General features: G+C 45.2%; 1 protein-coding gene across 1 annotated transcript in view; it reads right to left on the reverse strand.

Moving 5' to 3' along the window:
• Positions 1-18,787, reverse strand: part of LOC131285849 (protein furry) — a 43,586-nt gene that overhangs the window by 7,794 nt on the left and 17,005 nt on the right. The window contains exons 10-22 of the mRNA XM_058314707.1: positions 18,319-18,473; positions 16,163-16,323; positions 10,057-10,176; positions 9,392-9,525; positions 9,168-9,266; positions 8,131-8,262; positions 7,805-7,973; positions 7,480-7,582; positions 6,659-7,112; positions 4,753-6,573; positions 3,476-3,913; positions 3,308-3,382; positions 3,031-3,060 (exon numbers count right to left, since the gene is read on the reverse strand). Of these exons, the coding sequence (XP_058170690.1) occupies positions 3,031-3,060; positions 3,308-3,382; positions 3,476-3,913; positions 4,753-6,573; positions 6,659-7,112; positions 7,480-7,582; positions 7,805-7,973; positions 8,131-8,262; positions 9,168-9,266; positions 9,392-9,525; positions 10,057-10,176; positions 16,163-16,323; positions 18,319-18,473 (3,891 nt within the window). The remainder of the gene's footprint in view (positions 1-3,030; positions 3,061-3,307; positions 3,383-3,475; positions 3,914-4,752; positions 6,574-6,658; positions 7,113-7,479; positions 7,583-7,804; positions 7,974-8,130; positions 8,263-9,167; positions 9,267-9,391; positions 9,526-10,056; positions 10,177-16,162; positions 16,324-18,318; positions 18,474-18,787) is intronic.

Below are 18,787 nucleotides of genomic sequence, written 5' to 3' on the forward strand. Positions count from 1 at the left end.
CGGATAGAAAGCTTATTTTCGGCTGAATCTTTTTTTAGCCCTCACACCACGTGCATTGTTCGCGAGTGAAGTCATATTTTCCCCTAACTGATTCTGGTGCTCAGTGACGCTTTAAGCATAATGAAAGCGAAAATGTCTTTTGCCAAACATTTATATGAATGGTACATTATAAAAAGCTCTTTGAACTCTTTCGTATAACTGTCGCTGTTGTCCAATATTAAGACATATTTAATGAATCATATTATTAGTCTCTTTAAAAAGTGTATACCCAAGAAGAGAATACCCGTACAATTTTCCAGAAGTTTAGCTTTAGTTTGTATATTAATTAAGTTTATACACTAGCTAAGTAATAGTTTAAGAAAAACTTTAAGTTTAAAGAAAAATATTATACATTTTAGAAGAAATATAATATGTTTATATAGATTTAAATTACAAAATCGAGAACCTTTGCTGAGCCAGAATTGAATCAACATAACGAAAAGTATCGATCGACTGGGAAATTTTACATTATTGCTTCATCCGTATTTCAAGGTCATCAGGAAAGCATCAAATTCATCCAGAGACCAATGGTAACGGAACCAGCTTCACAACCTCTAGGAAAATCCTAATTTCTGCGAATAACCGGCTGATCGGCTCGCCGACTTTGTCGGATCCTTGGACACTCCACCAGACAGAACTATCCCGAAACGTTCCAGCATGTTCAATTAGAGGGAATTTCTTCTGCTTCAGACGCCTGCCGGGGTAGTTTTAATTATGGTCACTGTTGGCAAATAAACGACCTGACAACAGATTGACAAGTCTCGGAGCGCCCAGGAATGAACGGGTTAGAAAAAGTATGAACCCGTTTGCCCAAAGGATTGAAATAACACCAACCATTTTAATTGGACTAGCGGGGGCAAAATACTCGCGGTCAGTAGCTCACGGCTTGGAACTTACAAGTTAGTGGCAACGTAAATTGCAGGAAGGAAACACGTGCGTGCAATATTATCGGCTTTAACGAAGTTTTATCGCGTTGATAAGTTGAAGAAGTTTATATAATCTGCACTGCAAAAAAATGCAGTAAGAACAATATTCATTCACTTTGCTATTCAATTATGTTATTTATATTTGCTAGAACCACAACCAATTTGAAATTATTGTTTTCTCAAGTAAAACTTTCTTTTCAACAAACGGACAGCGATAACTGCGTGAACGTTCGTTATCTTCGATTTCTAGATTCATTTTCTGTTAGAAAATGGGTGGAATTATTGTTCAAGTCGTTGAATCAGTTCGATTTTCACAAACTATTTTGAGAGGAATCCTCACGCAATCCGATTGCACCGTCAGAGAACTTTGTACTAAGTCCAGCAAAGTTTCCCATGTGAGTTTCACCCACAAAACAAACAATTTATAACACAATACCCTATACCAGATTTTCGATGAATCCTTAATAATAATACTTAAGCAACAAACTACATGGAGGATGAAAATCATTCGCCCGTTAACAAACGAATTATACTTATTTCGCCAATGAGCAGCGAAAATGACGCCGGCACACACTAGCACACTTGCCGGAATCCGGTCGCATTTGTCTAGGAACGAATATTTCCAGAAGCACATCAATCGTAAAGAATTTCGTAGAATTTACCATCCGATAGAACGGCGGCTGAAAACACTTTGAACACATCCTCTGCCACCGCCTGCTCGCTTTGCGTTGATGGCAAAATTGGAAATAAATTGATATCATCATCGCGTCGCGCGTCGCCGCCCATCCGTAGTAGGCCATTGCCCTACCGGTATGAATTTCCAGTTGATTGCACAAGATCCGCTTTCTTTGCGCCGTTTTCCATTTTCTTACACCTGACGTTGATGCACAAACAAAATAGCCTCATCGTTCATCCGTGGTCGTACCGAGAGAATGTCCTTGTCGCGCTGCTCAAGAGCTACCCACCCCGGCTGACAAGCGATTTCATAAAATTTGTGCAAAAACGCCGGCACTCCAGCCAGCGTTACTTCGGGCACCATGCGCAAGGTAGGTTAAATTGTGTGCAGCTTATGAACCATCACGCTGCTGATTTCGTTGAGATGTTTTACTGTATGTTATTTTATTTATTTTTTCACCACTGCTTGCGCGAGATTTTACGCCCAATTTTGCAAAGGAAAGTGGGCAAAAGCATGGTGAGCAAATGTGTGTAGCAATATCCGAGTGTCTAACGCATACGAGGGCGCCACGGAAGGGACCGAAAATCGCAACATACATATTTTATACCTCGCCATTCATTCGTGCACGTGCCGACATTCTTTACCTCGGCATAAGCGGATTCCGCGAACTAAGTACTCCAGCTTTTAGACAAATGGAAAACTCCAAGCAGCAGAAGAAAACAACAACCCGGGACAATGTTTTGTTTTCTCGCCGCCGAATCAGTAGTCGGCATTAAAGGATAGCACTGTCTCCACAGCCATCCGGAGCGACAAGCATTTTTAATAACCAAACTCAAATCATTTCAATCCACATTTCCCATATTCGCGGGTTCGTTTTCATTCGAAAAGTATAATAACAGAAACATTCCGAAAAGCAAATCTATTCTAAATACGAAAGTGAATCGACCTTACCGTAAAACTTTTTTTTCTATTTTCCTCTCATTCGTTTATGGAAACTCCTGGACATTTGGAAATAGGTTTTAACATTTTGGTGCTTGCACAATATCTACAATTGTTCTACAACTCCTTTTGATGTTTCCATCCCTTTTTAAGCAAGCGACAACGACACAGAGAGTGATTTGGTGATAGCGGTAGCGTAAAGTGTGTTTTTCTTTTAATCAATACTGGTGCAGCGTTTTACAAAATCAGGTTGTATTGTACGGCGTTATGTATAAAACCGAGCGTGTCGGTTACCGTAAGACCCGAACACAAGAATGACACGAACGGCAACGGCAGATCGAAACATGGCAACATGAATCAACAATCAGCTAATGTGAGGCTATCGAAAAACAAAAGCATCATCAGGCACATACTTCCCTGTAGTATAGATGTATCAAAATGTTTCATTACCTTCGAGTACAGTGAGCTTATGATATCGTCCTAAGCGACATCGAAGCGGATGGGACAATGAGATTGGGAAAACACATTTAAAAGAAGGGGGTGAAACATTGTAAATGGTTCAGTTAAGTTGGGGGGGGGGTAGGTTCATTATGTTAATTTGAATGTATTGAGTGAAAATATTATTATGTTTTACGGATTTTACTGCCATTCTCTTCAAAACACTTAAACGGTCAAACTGTTCAATTCGGGTGAGAATAAATAGCAATTTCAAAACGATAGTACTTACCGAAGGGCTTTTGGGTAAACCGACGCGTTGGCCACATGTTGTTAGTAGGTTGACCAAACATTCACGTACACGACCCTGTAAAAAGACACAACCGCAAATAAATGAAAACCGTTAAATGTGAAATGCAACGATATTCGATGGACGATCATATTTAAATAATACACTCACTTGCGACATCCATGGACGCTTCCAGCCACTCAACGGGGCCGTGTCCGCCGGAGACAGGCTTGCACTGCGGCGTGGTGAGTTCGGTGTTCCCGCGTGCCCACCATAATGGGCCCCGGTTCCGGTCACATTGCTTGAACCGTTGTACCCTTTGGCGCTCGTTTGACCACCGAGAGCACCACTGCCCGCCGGTGCCGACCAGTCGTGATCGGTTTTCAGCAGCAGCTTCCGACCGATCAGTGGCGTCTGGGAGACGTCGAACGAAAATTCCATCGTCCGCCCGGCGAGCTCCTTCTTGCAGAACACCTCCGAGTCGCTGAAGCTACCGTGCAGGTTGGCGTACGAGGAACCACCGTCGGTTGATTGCGGCACGACCTGCAGGCTGGAGCTGCGAGTGACGACAAACTTCAGGATTTTCAATGCCTCCTTCCAGTTTGGGCTCTGGTGGAAGAAAAAAAAGTAAATATCATCATTAAAGGGCATCATCGATGGTCTCAAATGGTCAAACTCATAAACATTGAAGGTAGAGGGAAGATATAAATGAACCGTTTTCCCAGAATACGTTTGCATTGATCTTAAAAAAGCCAATGGTAACTCGCAGGCTGTTCAGAGTACCATTCGTCAACATGAATTTTAATTTGGAATTTTGAAATAAAACAGACTACAAAACAACATTTTGACAAACCAACACCAGTCTAGGAAAATTCATGGAACAAACGCGTGTATGACGCATTCAGTAAAGTATCGTGTGAAGGATGACGAAAATACGGCCAATTCATGTGAAGTGTCATTAGCATACATAGTAAACATTTTAATTCGTTTACGTCATGGGAAAATGTTCCCATACGACATCAGTGGTTGTTGGCGACTCGACAGGCGTTGAATTAAAAAAAAAACTATACACAGTTACGCCGTTGACGTTGATGCTTATGACCGGTGAAAATACCTGTATGACTTAGATGATATTTCATTTGTGATTGTATTGCAACTCAACATTGCAGGGCAGATAATTGTGGTTTATGTAAGTATATACACCAACTTTTAGAACCCAGAAAAGAAGAGTTTACGAACAATTCTTTTTGCGCGTGGGCCATTTAGAGAAAATATATGAAGTTGTTGGGTGAATGAGTTGTTATCAAACTCGTAACCAAGCAAGAATTCGAAACATCAATTGACTTAACAAATAAACTGCGAATCAAAGAAGAAATGCAACAAATAGTTCAAACTAATTTGACAAAAATAACTGTAAAATAGATAACGGATGATGACAATAAACTTACATCCAAATACTTTGAGATGATCCTCAGCATGTCACCCGCGATCGGTTGCACCGTAACGGCGGACAGATCCACGTAGTGCAGCATACAATGGATGACACTGAGGACCTGCAGTTGCACCTGCACCCAACCCTTCTCCAGCACCTCCGTTAGGAACGCCAGCATGTGGAGGCCCATGTGCGCGTACGTGTCGTACAAGTACTTGACGACACACTTGGTCCACTGGAACGATTCCTTGCTGAACGTCTTACGGCTGTACAGCGTCATGACCGTACCGAGGTTCTCCAGCTTCAGCCCCATCTCGGACGCAACCTGGGCAATGTTTTCGGCGCTCCGGATGCAGATTTCGTTCGCGTCTTCGTAGTGCAGCAGCATGTACGGCAGCAGGGCAATCACGTTCATCGGGAAGGCACAGCTTTGCGTCGGATCGCATACCGGGAGGCTCAGCAGTGGGGTAAGCTGCGACAGGAGCGCGATCGACGCTTCGTAGGTGCCCGAGTGCGTGCAGCCCTTGAGCAGGAGTGCATGCACGCCCGGGTAGGTGGACCACTTGAGCTGCTGCTGCAGCTTCTCCACTTTATCACGGGCGTCCGGCCGATCGAGTGGCAGTCGGTGTAGGACGCGTGTGAGCAAACGCAGCGCGAGGAGGAATTCGTGTTCGTAGTCACTCTCGAGGAGGGACACGGCGAGCCAGAACAGCTGAGCCAGGATGGTCATCTTGTCGTCCTGGGTGGCCGTATCACCGAGCAGCTTGAGGCTTTGAGCGCTTCGCGATCGGGACAGTGATGTTTGTCCAACTGGTCCAAACTTGGCCGCGTTGCGCTCGAGCTCTAGCGCCGCATTTCGGTTGCGCAGTTCGATCTGCTTGTCAATCGGTGAAGCGGCCGCTTTGCGTGAGCAGTACGATATCGAGTAGCTGGTGCTACGCGTATGGCCGCCACTCATCGCATTGTGCAGGCTCTGGCCAGGTGATCCTCCAAGCATCCCGTCGCCGGTTCGCTTACCACCGCCACCTCCGTACATGCCCGCCACTCCCACACCGTCCTTGTTGTTCAGATTGGGCGTACTCTTGAAGATATCCTTCATCACGTCGAGCGGACGGAAGTCCGAATCCAGACTGTCGACCGCGGCCTCCAGCGTAAGCAGCAGCTCCGTCACGTAGCCCTGCATGTCCTCACCCTGCTCGGCGACGGTTTCGATCAACCGGGACAGAATGTCGGACAGCATGCGCGAGTTGATTGGGACATTGAGCGAGCGGAACACTTGCAGACTGCGCCCGGCATAGTGGCGCGACGAGCAGCTAAGCCCCAGCTGGAGGGCCGTCTGGGCCCACCGCTCCGGGATGCGGGCGTGGGGGTAGCTGTCCGTGAACGCTTTCACGATATGCCGCAGGAAACACTGCAACTGATCCGCCGACTTTATGCTCCAAACCTTCGCCGTGATGTCCTCGTAGTTCCACAGCGGCTGCTGCTGCGCGCCCTCCTGCGACAGGAACCGAATCAGACTCTTGATGACGTGCGCCGTCGGCATGGTTGGTCCCGGCTGGGGCGGCGCATCACGCTCCTCCGTTACGATCGTCGGGACGGCCGGGGTCTCCTCGTTCGGTTGGTTCGAGGCAGGCGAGAGTAGCTGCGATTGTTGCGACTGCTGCGCCGCACCATTCAACCCGAAGAGATAACTGTCGAACTCCTGGTCCGGCTCGGTAAAGTTGTGATCGATCACGGGCAGCGCCGGTACGACAATGCCCAGCTGCAGCTTGGACGTGTCGCTGTTCAACAGGACCTTCGCCACTGTCAGGTGATCGTTATGTTCTGCCAGCACAATCTACACACAAGAGAAACAAATCGTACACGTTGACAACACACGGCCATTGCCGACTAAATCAAACAGTCCATCATGTAAATCTTACCAGCAAGTTGAGCAGTAGCTTTTTACAATGATCCCGCACTATGCGCCGAGTATGGTCGAGACCTAGGAACAGGATGTGCAACATAAGCGGTACGTGCAGCGTCCAGTCCAGGCCGGGGATGCCGTCGACCACGATGTCGGTCAGCAACATGACCGCCACGTTGCACCGGTGGAAGCCACTGATGGGAATGTTCGTGTCGGGCAGAAACTCGGTCAGCGGCGCAAAGTAGCCACCGTACTCGGGCATCGGCAGCGGATGCGGAGCCGTCGGCTGCTCGGTGCGTATTTGCACGAAATTATCCTCCTGATTCATCTCCGGCTCGTTCATCATCAGCATCACGTCCTCGTGCCGTGGCAGCACGCACGGTCCGGACGCCGTGCGTATCTTATCGCTGCCCCGCGGAGGCCGGTAGGCGTTTGCGAACGTCCTGAGGGCACTGTCCGATTTGCATGTCCTGTGACGTGGGAAGTTTATTAATTCAGGAAGGGCATAAAACGAAGGATCCGTACGAGTTTATGCAGTGGACAGAGCAGTGCAAAGGACAACGCAAGAGACATTGTAACACATCTGCGGTTCATTACCGACAGAAAAGTGTGCTGGACCAGTCATCATTTGTAGGGCACATGGGATGTCCCTTTCAAATTTTACACGACAGTCATCGAATGACAGTTTGATCCGAAGATTCAAGCAACGTTAATAATGATATATGAATAGTGAAATATTGTTTCAAACTAAAAAAACCAAAAATAAAACTCCGATGCAAGCAATTTCTTGCAAATGCAGTTCAATCGGGGCAAATTTCTCGAACCAGTGCTACTTACCCAGACTTTATCGGATCCTCACCACTGTGGCGCTTCGTGTGGATGGTGCCCTTCTCGACGTCCACATCATGCACCTTCGGGTCGTTATTCCCAGACGCTGGCCCTGTGCCAAACGAAGAAGCGTACGATTTGGTGTGAGTAGGTGGTGCTCATTTGTTATATGTAGGTTATTTTTAATTTAAATTGGCTGAATTAATTGACGCCAGTGTCGCAACGCGGCATCAATCTGGCTCCCCCCACCCACGGTCGAGGCGAATCGATTCCTTTCTTTCCCAACTACTTCCAAGGATCACACTAATTGAATGTCCAACCGTGGTGTTCTTACCGTCCGAATGGCTTGACGCTTTCCTCATGCTCGTTAGGCGATAGAACGGTGGCGTTTCCGTGCGCTCAATTAGGCAGTTCAAAGTTTCCACCGTTTGCAGCTCGCTCATCAGCTCGTCCAGCAGCCGGTTGGTGCAGGATCGAGCCAGGTACAGGGCCACCCGTTTCGCCTGTCGAGTGAAAAGCGGCCGGGAAAGCGGAAAGAAAACGGTCAGCACGAGTTAATTTCCAACAATCCACCGCTGGATGGATGGCCCTCGGTCAACGACGTGAAGCACCAGGCGCCTCCATTAAGGTGCGGAGTGTTTATTGGTTATAATTACTTACATAAGCCAGCAGTTCGTTCGGAGCCATCCCGGAGATGATCAGCAGGTAGCGCAGGATTACTTTGAGATTGTTGGGCCAGAACTGGCACAAGGTACCCCAGAGCTCCTCGATGTAAGGGTGCGAATCTGCAAACTGTCGTAGAATGCAAGCAAGGGAAAATTATTATTTATTTATTGTACTCCCTCCTTAATTCCTGTTATTTGGTATAATAAACTAAAAGCTATTCGAATGAAGTAAGTAGATGTACGGATGTGCTATGAAAATATTTTCATAATCTTTTAGTATTATGAAAGGCAAATAATAGTTAAAATATTGATTTTATATATGTTTAACTATCGTCCGCGTTGGGGTTGGCCCATTGTAATTTAACCATCTTAATGATACTAAAGAGAGTATTTTACGTGAAGAACGACGTAGAAGCAGAAGTATTAAATAAATGCTGACTAATCGGCCTTTCAATATAAATCAAACTGTTTGATGGAGGCGCATGGTGTTTTATCCATTGCAACTAAACTTCTTTAGAAGCATTCGACTTTTAACGGTTTCGTGATTAAAAAAGGCCAAACCGAATGGTAAACTTGACCTGTTTTTATTTTAAGAGGTAGTCTAGGTATTACCTATTTTCGGTTAAAAGTTGAAATCAAAATATTATCCTCTTGGCAAGAATTGTTAGCCTCATTGAACTCCAATGGATCTGAACAGTCTGACTGCATTTTGACACTTATAAATCATTTCTTTACCGATTTCAAACAATCACTTAGCACTTAGTACTTTTCCTCTGCCCAAGCCAAGGCAGAAAAGAAACAGTAAGTTAACAATCCGGAAGTGAAAGATTACGTTTATCTTCAGAAACTGGTCCGAAGACATTGGAATAATTTGCCTGATGGCAAAATTACCCGTGATGCGGACGAAGCTTAGCGCGTCTGGCTGGGAGTTGTGGCTTTCGAACATAATGCTCCATTAGCAACATTGAATAAGCCGTTGGACTTGCGGTAAAAAAACAAACAACCTTTCCGAACAGTATGCCAGACCCTTACCTTCGCAGTTATGTAGAATAGGTTGTTCAGTATCATCTCCGTGGCTTCCGTGGAACCGGATCCCTCGCGGCGACCCCGTGTAGCCGAGTCGGGATAGTACTGCAAATAGGCGAGAAACCAAGCATCAACTTTGATTCCGATCCAAGGACGGGAGAAACCAAAACCTTGCGCCACTCGCAACACCACGCGGGTGAGGGGGGCAGTTACGTAACGCCGGAGCTTACCATAATGTAGGACAATGGTGTTGCGGGTGGAACGCTGGATGCGACGAGCTCCACGTTTTCCAACCACGGTAGAAGGCACTGGAGCAGTAGCGCACGTGCCTCGGCGCGGGCGGTCTGGAATCGATAGGTTATCTCTGGAAGTAAAATCGATGAAGCACATTTGTGTCATTTATTTTAGGTTTTGTGAAATCAGTTTCAATTGTGAGGCTTTTTCGCTGCACAGGAAAAGATCAAATAAAATAATAACATGTTGGAATTATGACACAAAAGCGTTGAATACATTATTATTAAAAATTTGAAGCAGTGGATTGTGAAATCAAAATGTCAAAAGATCAAATTTCTTTCTCTATACTTTTATTTATTCGAAACTGTACAGGATATTTGCAACCGTTATGATCATGCTGTACAGCGAGAATATGTCATGACAAACATGAAAAGATTTACATGAGTGTGGAAGCAGTACATTATGAAATGTCAGCAAATACTGCCAGACGATTTACAGCCACCACAAATCCACACAACGCGGTATAATTACAATGGTTTTAACCCAGTCGCACAGTTGAAACCGACCGCGGAAGGTTTATTAATTCCTCGTCATAAAGCCAGCATCATTGTAAAAGGGGAAATTGGCGGAAAATGCCCGCCATGAAGCGACCCATACTCACCGGAAAACATCGACATTGTCAACTCGGGACGCAGCCGGGCAATCTGGCGCGAGAGGTACATCTGTGACCGACAGTAGGCTCCACTGAGCACGGCATCCAGCGTGCCTATTTTATCCGGCTCTGCAAATGAAATGGGGAAGAAGATAAAAAGATTATATCACTACTGCATTCGAAAACACTGATTACGGCCCATTCACAGGTTCATTGAAAGTTAATTTTAGTAGAAAGTACGACTTATCTATTAACGAAGATTCACAGAAATGCTATAATTTACTTTAATCGGATCTACCAGATTACCTTACATAAAGCTCCCCCAATAAGAGCAGACTTAAGCAAAATAAAAACTCCCCCGTACTGACAGCCTTAAGCTATCCACCCAGCGGTGTGGTGGAATGCGCTAAATTTTCACTCCACCACAGACAGATACGTAGAACGTTTACGGGTCGGTTGCGAGGGAACAAACATTTCATATTCCGGCCACGGTTTTGATATTCCATTTTCCTCCCCAATAAACAGACCGCCCAAAAGGAAGAAGTGGGGGCCAATTTGGGAGCACCATTTGCGTAACAGGTAGTCTGGATGGCAACAGGAAGTTCCACGAAATCGTATCCAACGTAAGCATCAGCCGACAGCATCTTCGGGAAGAAGGCAGTCGGCGGCACGCGAACTTGTGTCGTGTGCGCCTCCCGGGCATACATTATTCAACAGGAAATTGATGGAACACCAACGCTGGACCGGTGTCTACATCGTACTGGCAGGATGATTTTTCTATTATTATTCTTTGCAAGTCTTCTAAAACTTTCTCAACGCCTAACATTTAATCTTCAACAAAAATTCCTAGTAAAAATACAATACCGTTCTTGCTCGGAATTGCACAAGAGCATCATTGCCGAGAAATATAGTAACTTAGAAATTCCTTTGAAAAACCCATTTACCCCAAAAGTCGTTCATTCATAAGGGAAAGAAATAAGACATTACTTAGAAAATCATAACCAGAGGACATGTACACAGCCAGAATCTGTTTCCCTGTTGCTTGCCGGAACGGAAATGTTAGAAATAATTTCGAACACAAATGTACCTCTCTGCTGTCCCCATTTGAATGAACATGAAACTACGCCAACCCAAACGAACCCTAACACAACTCTGCCAATTCAGAGAAGCCCATTACAACCGCGGAGCATTCGTTGAGCACATCTTTTTAATGTGCACATGGTTTGTTGGTGATATCAATTATCGTTTACCGACGGGTGGGTGGTCCTCCGAAGGTTGTGAAAAATAGTCAAGACTGAAGACCGTTCACAGTTCCGGTTAATGCAGACAAATGGAAACCTGTGACCGTGGAGCTTCAAGGTTCAAGCTTTAACCATCCAACCATCGTACGTAGTTTGTACATTTCTTAGCGGCAATTCATTACCCCGGCTGCTTTCTGTATTTACCGGACCATTAAAATCCTTTTCGTGAATAATGAATATATGCAGAGCAAACCACTACAAGCCGGTTTTCCGATCGGACTATTAAAAGTTGTTCGGCCGAATCACGTAAAACATTAGCTTACGTTTACCCAGATGACACATGTTGTGAAGAAGTGACCAATAAATGTGACCATCACCAACGGAATGGTTTAAAAAATCATGAAAATGAAATATCAAACCAGAAACTATCTGATGCTAATAGGTCGAGACAGCAAACTTGATTTGCTCTTGTTGAAATACGTGCGTTGAAATACGTTGATCAACCTCGTTCCCCCGAAACGATATAAATATTGATGACCAGTGCTTGCAAATAATCAGCAAACCAATAAATAAACTACCTCGGGGTTCGGGGATACAGTGTGTGTGTGTGTGTTCGATGCAAACTTCCCCACACAGTGGTTTTTTATTTTCTATTTTCCCTTCCCCAAAGTCGTGAACGAATCTTTTTCACCCGCCCGACAGCATGTTGATCGTAAAAAGGAGCAACAAATGGATTTATAGACTTCCATTGGGGGCCGTGGAAAGCATTCGCTGGCCGTGAGAAAGGGTTTCGTATGGAATATGGCCTTAGGCGCTCTGCTCTGTCACCCGCTCGGTAGGGCGATGAATATTCCCATTTGACGACCGGAACCGGGGTGGTGGTGTTATGAGTTGTAAAAGGGAAGGCAAAAACACACACGGGGAAAGCGCACAACCCTTTTCGTGATATGGAAATAAAAATCTACCCTCGGCCGCGATCGAAAGTATTGGACCAGCAATCGTTCGGGTTTTGCATTCGGTGCTTCGAGCTGGAATGTGCGAAATCCATGTCCATCCACAGTTCGCTGCGAGCTGGAAATAATACCAGTCCCCGGTGGATGCGTTGGCGAGTGGTGGAAAATTGAAAGGATAAACCAGTTCGGAAATTGATTCTCGGTGGTTGCTTCTTCAGTCGGTTGTTCGCAAAGAGTTGGTGTGGAATTTGATGTATCGTGCGAGGCGAATCCGTGGTACGGTTCGATGTACCGTGTTAGCCACGCTGGTCGCGTACATCATCGGCATCTGCGAGGGATCGCAGGGCGGCCACCGTAAGGGTCCACGGTACGACCCACTGAGCTACTGCGACGCGGATTACTGTCCGGCGGGGAAGCGCAACGTTGGCTGCGGCTGTGACTTTGACGCACCGTTCGGGCCGGGCTGCACGGGGAAAACCGCCTCGCTCCACCGGCTGACCGACCGAGACCGGCAGCTGATCCTGCACGAACACAACCTCCGACGAAACCAGGTGGCTTGCGGTGGCCTGAACCGGTTCCGGTCGGCCTCGAGAATGGTGCAAGTGGTAAGCATACAAGAATGAACCGTACGTAAGGGAAACCGGTACGGTAGCTCTCGTTTTCGATGTCTCGGAACGTACCGTAAACTCCCATTACTCGTCCTTTGGGTTAGCATACAAACCATTCACTGCTCTCGATCAATAACTTCCATTACAAGCGACCGAAGAGTTTATAAAGGGAGCTACTTTGAATGCCGTTCGATTAACGACATAGCAAGAGGCGTATCGTGAATTTAAAATACTTTTAAAAAGCATTACACAACAAACGAATGGAACTATTTCAAAGTATCGTTTCAAATGTATCTTTCTTTGATGTGATTAAATTAGATTTCAACTCCAGCAGAATCATTGAAAATTTAGTTAAAAATGCAGGGTACCACATGGGAATAGCTGCTACTCCCTACTTCAAGCTCCGCGAAGCGAACGTATGTTATCATTTATATTCAATTTTATCACAACTTTTACCAATTCATTGGATTTATCACAACATTTTACCATTTGACGTTGGATTATTTGTAAAATCGAATTAATTTTAATTCAAATATTTTCTTCTTTTTATGCTCCCCTAAGACCAGACTTACTAATGTTGTGTCCCTGTATTTTACACTCCTTTGCTGGAGCTTTAGGCTGTTACAACTTACAAAACATACTAAACTTTAATCTGACGAAAAAAAGGGCATCATAACCCGTTAAAGCATGTTGTGAGATCAAAACCAGCAGTACAATTTAAAAAAAATGCTTATCGTGCGTCTGACACACTTCCCACCAAAGTACCTTGGGGGGTTCTTTTTTTCTGCTATGGATCACCGAAATTCTCAGAACTGGTGTTACCTCGACGAACCCGCCAAAAGCCAAAACACGTGTGCTGATGCAAACTAAGCCGACTAAATCGACGCGTTCGTGGAAATTTGGTGATGCAGAAATTCTCCTTACAATAATCCATACGCAGCAGGAGATTAAATATGTATCGTTGATTTATTGTGGTGTTTATTCCACCAGCAATTTTTCTTCCAGCACAGTAACTCCATGTCGTATGAGGCTATTGTGTATAAAACGTATTGTTTGCCAACCAACTTTTGTCCGCCTAACTAGTTACGCAGCATCTGTCTGTTTTAGGAAGTCGTTTTTTGTTGTTCAAATTTTTCATAGCTTTCCATTTGGTTGTCCATTTTTCGTAGCACTGGAACGAGGAGCTGCAAGCGTTGGCTGAGTGTAACGTGAAAACCTGCACCTACGGTCACGACCCATGCCGCAGCACGGAACGGTTCCGGTACGCCGGTCAAAACATTGCCAAGCGGACCGTCTGCGGGCGAGAGCTAAACCAAGCCGAAGTGTTCAACGGCTCCATGAACGCCTGGTTTGACGAGTACCAAGACACGACGATCGCCCAGTTGGTCAACTACCCAGCTACTAACCCGCCGTAAGTATCGGACCGCCATCACAGGGGGCACGCCACTTCCATTAATCGATTTCTTGTGCCCAATCGATGTTTATCTTTCGGCGCAGCAAACCGATCGGCCACTTTACGCTGATGGTGAACGACAACGTGTACTTCCTGGGCTGTGCGCTGATGTCGTACGCCGTCCGGATTGACGTGTACTTTCGCGAAACGGGCGAAAACTGCCGGGCGTACTATTTCGCGTGCAACTATTCGTTCATCAATCTGACGCACCAGCCGACGTACGGCAACGGCACGAAACCGGCCGAACGGTGCAGGGCGCGCACGAAGAACAAGCGATATCGGTGCCTGTGCAGTGAGCACGAACCCTACGCCACACTGATGGATTGGGACGAAAGGTTAATAAGGTAAGGTTGGTTTGCTAAGCTATCTCGCGGCAGCGGAAACCCGCGAAGGACGATGGAGTGACACGAAATCCCAGCACCTTTGTACCCATTGACAATCAGCGATGGTGAGATACATTTTAGTCCAATCTTTAGAAGAACCTTTAAAATATAAATGTATATAACTATTCAATTGAAAAATGAAAGAAAGTCCCGAACGTCTTATCTAAACGTATCGCACGACAACGAGATGTGTACTGAAACGATAATAAATTGTTATATTTAAAACCGAACTCCGAACCGCGTACTATTCGACGATGGAGAGTGTTATGGCATACATTGTAAATTGGTTTAATTAAATAATCCACCTCAAAGCCAGCCAATAGCAAGCTCAACTCAGCATATTACCTTCGTTTAACACTTCTATAGGCGCATACTGAGCACATCATCATTTCTCGTCTGCATTTACCGACAGCTATTGTCGTAACATTTTCCATTTGCAAACGCACATAATACATTCTGCTGAAGCATTTTCCCGGTTCCCTGAATTATTACATCCGGCTGCACCCGCTTTGCCATTGCAGCATTCGTACGATGCATTACGACACATTACCAACGGCTCGCGAGGCCACGTGAAGCGCGTGTTCACCGAAATTGTTTCCATGTGCAGAGGGGAACGTACGCCTCTACACTCCGCTGTGTGCTTGTTCATTTAGTCAAACGATGGATTTCCATTACTTCAAAAGACGAATAAAAAAATATCCATCTAACCACTGAAATGATATAGCTGCACTGATTAGTCTAGCAGTTTAGCGCTTATTCGCCGAATCCGCTTTTGCGGCAATGTACGGTAGGGTATTAATTAAAGCTAAGCTAGCTAATACTGCGATCAATACGTTGGGACTTATCATTGGCTAAATTGACATCCTCTCAGAGATATTTAATATATGATTATATTTTCTTCAATAGGCAACCAATTTTAATTTAAAAATAAAAAGACTATGTCTATGTAATTACCTGGAAGCAAGCCTAAAATTTTAGAATTTCTCTTTCAAGGCAAGATGCCGGCCCGATTAATTCCTGACTTCCCATGACATCAATGAAAATCTCTACACCACTTTCTTTTACATCAGCGATTTTGATGCTTTTCAAGAAATTTTCCAAATCATATAAATTCCATGATAAATGTTCACCCCTTAAAATCATTCTTTATATTTCATAATATTAACGAAATGATTCAATGCAACGATTCGTAAAAATAGAATCTTTTAGTTTCAAAATGTAATGTCCACCTTCTATAAACTTTAAGTGGAATGTGCTGAAGAAAACTTCAACCCAGCGCTTGTTTAGTAAAGGGTTGGAAGGATACAATAAAACCATTGCACAAAGCGCTAAAAGATGGTAAAACGTGTAACAGATGTTTACCCAACCTCTTCAAAATTTAAATATAAAGAAAAAAATCAGTTTAATATATACCATGTACCGTGAACCATACAGCGTAAGATGTGTTTAGTATCGATGCCGACAGTTATCAACTTACCACGCTCACTTTCCGTATGCAACGGCCCAACGTTGCCGAAGAACCGTTTGTCCAGTATCTGCAGCAACTGGAGCGCCGTCGAATGCACCTCTACCCGGGGACATCCGGTCATCAGCAGCGTCACGTTGATCACCGAGGTGTAATGGTCACACGGATATTCACTGAGGGAGAAAAAAAAAACAAATCCGTACGGAACCCATTAGAGTCGGCACGCAAATCCTTCAAAGCATCTTCTTCTCGGAAGCAGTGTTAAAAAGTAGACCAAAACAATAAATCCCTCGAGCACCCAAGTTTTTTTTTCTGCAGTTGATGCCACTTTTAACAGATAATGTAGCCGTTCACGCGGTATTTCGGACGGGCAGTAAAAAAGCAGATCAAAAATAAAACCCATTAATCCGCCGGCCGGGGTTCGGGTCTGCCGTAAACAAAGGGCTATCAGTATTATAATCAGTCCAGCAGCCTTTTCGCTGCTCGTTGGAAAATTGAAGAAATGGACCGAGAAAAATGCATATAGCTAATATAGAAGAAGCCTGATAAGCGGGACGAAAACCACACCGAGGTTGTGTCAAGAAAAACATAATGCAAATTTGAACTCGACCTGGCAGAAAACAACAAGAGGAAAAATGAGCAGACAATAAAGTAAAAACACCAACGGCGTGGAGCATCAATTATGTTATCGATGCAGAGAAAAAATGTTTCCTTTCTCCCTTGGATTCGGTAGTTCGGGAATCACCGCAAATGCTTAAAACCCAGCTGGGGAAAACCCTGTTCTTCTGCAGAATATTGTTCTTCAGATGCCAACGGTTCGTGTGGCTGCACGCCATAGCGGTACAATACCAATTCATTGCCCCCATTGGGGGGGAAACCTTTGCACTAAAGTGTTCCGATTTTCTCCAATTCCATTGGCATCTCGTCTTCACCGAAAGTCTTGCTCCGTGCTGGCAACCTTCTCCCTCCCTCTACCGGGAGCGATGAAGGCGGGTTTGATGGATCATAAAGTAGAATAGGTTCGCACTGGCCCATCTGCACGAAATTTGCAAGCTCACGACGGTCGTAAAAGCGGAAATTGATAAGGAACCTGAGAGCACATAAAACGCTTCGGGATCGCCGTTCCATTCCGCAGGCTGGCACGGAATGGAATGAGCGTTTCTTGCGGCAGCCCTTCCGTGTCGCTCTGGCTAGTATGTTTCTTTCCGTGTCGGTGTTCTGTTTTGCGATGAGATTTACACGGTTCTACTTTCGGGAGCGGGAGATTTCCACTTCCACCTTCGATTCGTGGTGTGAAGCTGCGGCGTGACGCCATAAGCTTGGAGCTTGAACAGAAAAACACGTGAAAAAAAATTGTAAAAAGATTTCAAAAATAATATTTCAACGTTTAAATGACACACCGTAATTCATACGATCTTCGAGGAAAAAAAATTCTACCTTACTTAAAACGATGTCTTGTAAGCAGCCACGTTCGTAAGCTTCCCAACAGATAAGCTTGTTGATTGTGCAAAATGAAGTACGTATCTAAAAAAGTCATTCTCATCAACCAGCATTACACCTCCCACGTCTCGCGCGTAGAATGGTGATTGAAAAAGCATGCCTTTGTGACAACCGCAAGCCGCCAGCACCGCGGCCTCGGCAAAGGCATCCAGTCGACGGCCCACGACGATGGTGACGAATGATACGGCGGACGTCGTGCGGAAAACTGCTCTTTACGAGCAGCATAAAGCTTTAAGGGAAACGATGGCTTCTCGCACCCGCCGGATGCGACAAAACCAGGCCCCGCTGACGGTGTTTTTCGCCATCTGATTGACAATGACGTTCTGCGGTCATACCAGTGACGACGCCGCCAGCAGCCACACAAACGAACCTGTAAGCTATCGATAGCACTTTTCCGTAAGTCTCCATTAGCAAACAATTTCGCTCGCTCGCTATTGTGTGGGATTCGAGCGTGCATAAAACGGTAGAAGTCTTAGGAAATTATTGCGTAGATATTAATATTTTTATATCGAAAATTGAAAATATTTTATACTCTACCTTAGGAACTTGTTTTTAATGAACAAATCATCAACTTTCACACAACTTAACAGCAATGTGCAAACTGAAATCCAAATCTAATCAAGACCCTGAAATATGAAGAATAAATGAACAGAGAGCTACAAACTCACCGTGCACTGAAGATGACAGCCAGGGCCAGGAAGCAGGCGTCTGCCTCGCGCGGTGAAGCCGTGTAACACCGATCGATGACCCATTCCAGCAGCTGGCCTATATCCGGGTTGGACTCGAGCAGCAGGACGACGGTTTCCTTCGCCAGCTCATAAATCTGCACACGGACAGGAAGGAAGGAACGATGGGAAAATTGAGAAAAACCACCAAAGCACCGTTCGCGAGTTGTCGATCGTAAGTCTTCGCCAGGAAGGCGTGTAATGAACGACCCGAGCGAGTAATCCTCCGGTCCAATGTGTTGTAGATGACCGTCCACTTCATAAAGCGAAAGCTTTTCAGATCAAGACATGTAGAAGTGAAAGAGTGAATATTTTTCCAAACAACCGTATGCTAGAGATTGAGAGCATGTTTCATGGTGCTTTTTTTTCTGTAGAACACTTCTTGCACATGGGATCTTTAGAATTAATCCAA

This window comes from Anopheles ziemanni, chromosome 2, assembly GCF_943734765.1.
Source record: "Anopheles ziemanni chromosome 2, idAnoZiCoDA_A2_x.2, whole genome shotgun sequence".
Lineage (NCBI taxonomy): Eukaryota > Metazoa > Arthropoda > Insecta > Diptera > Culicidae > Anopheles > Anopheles ziemanni.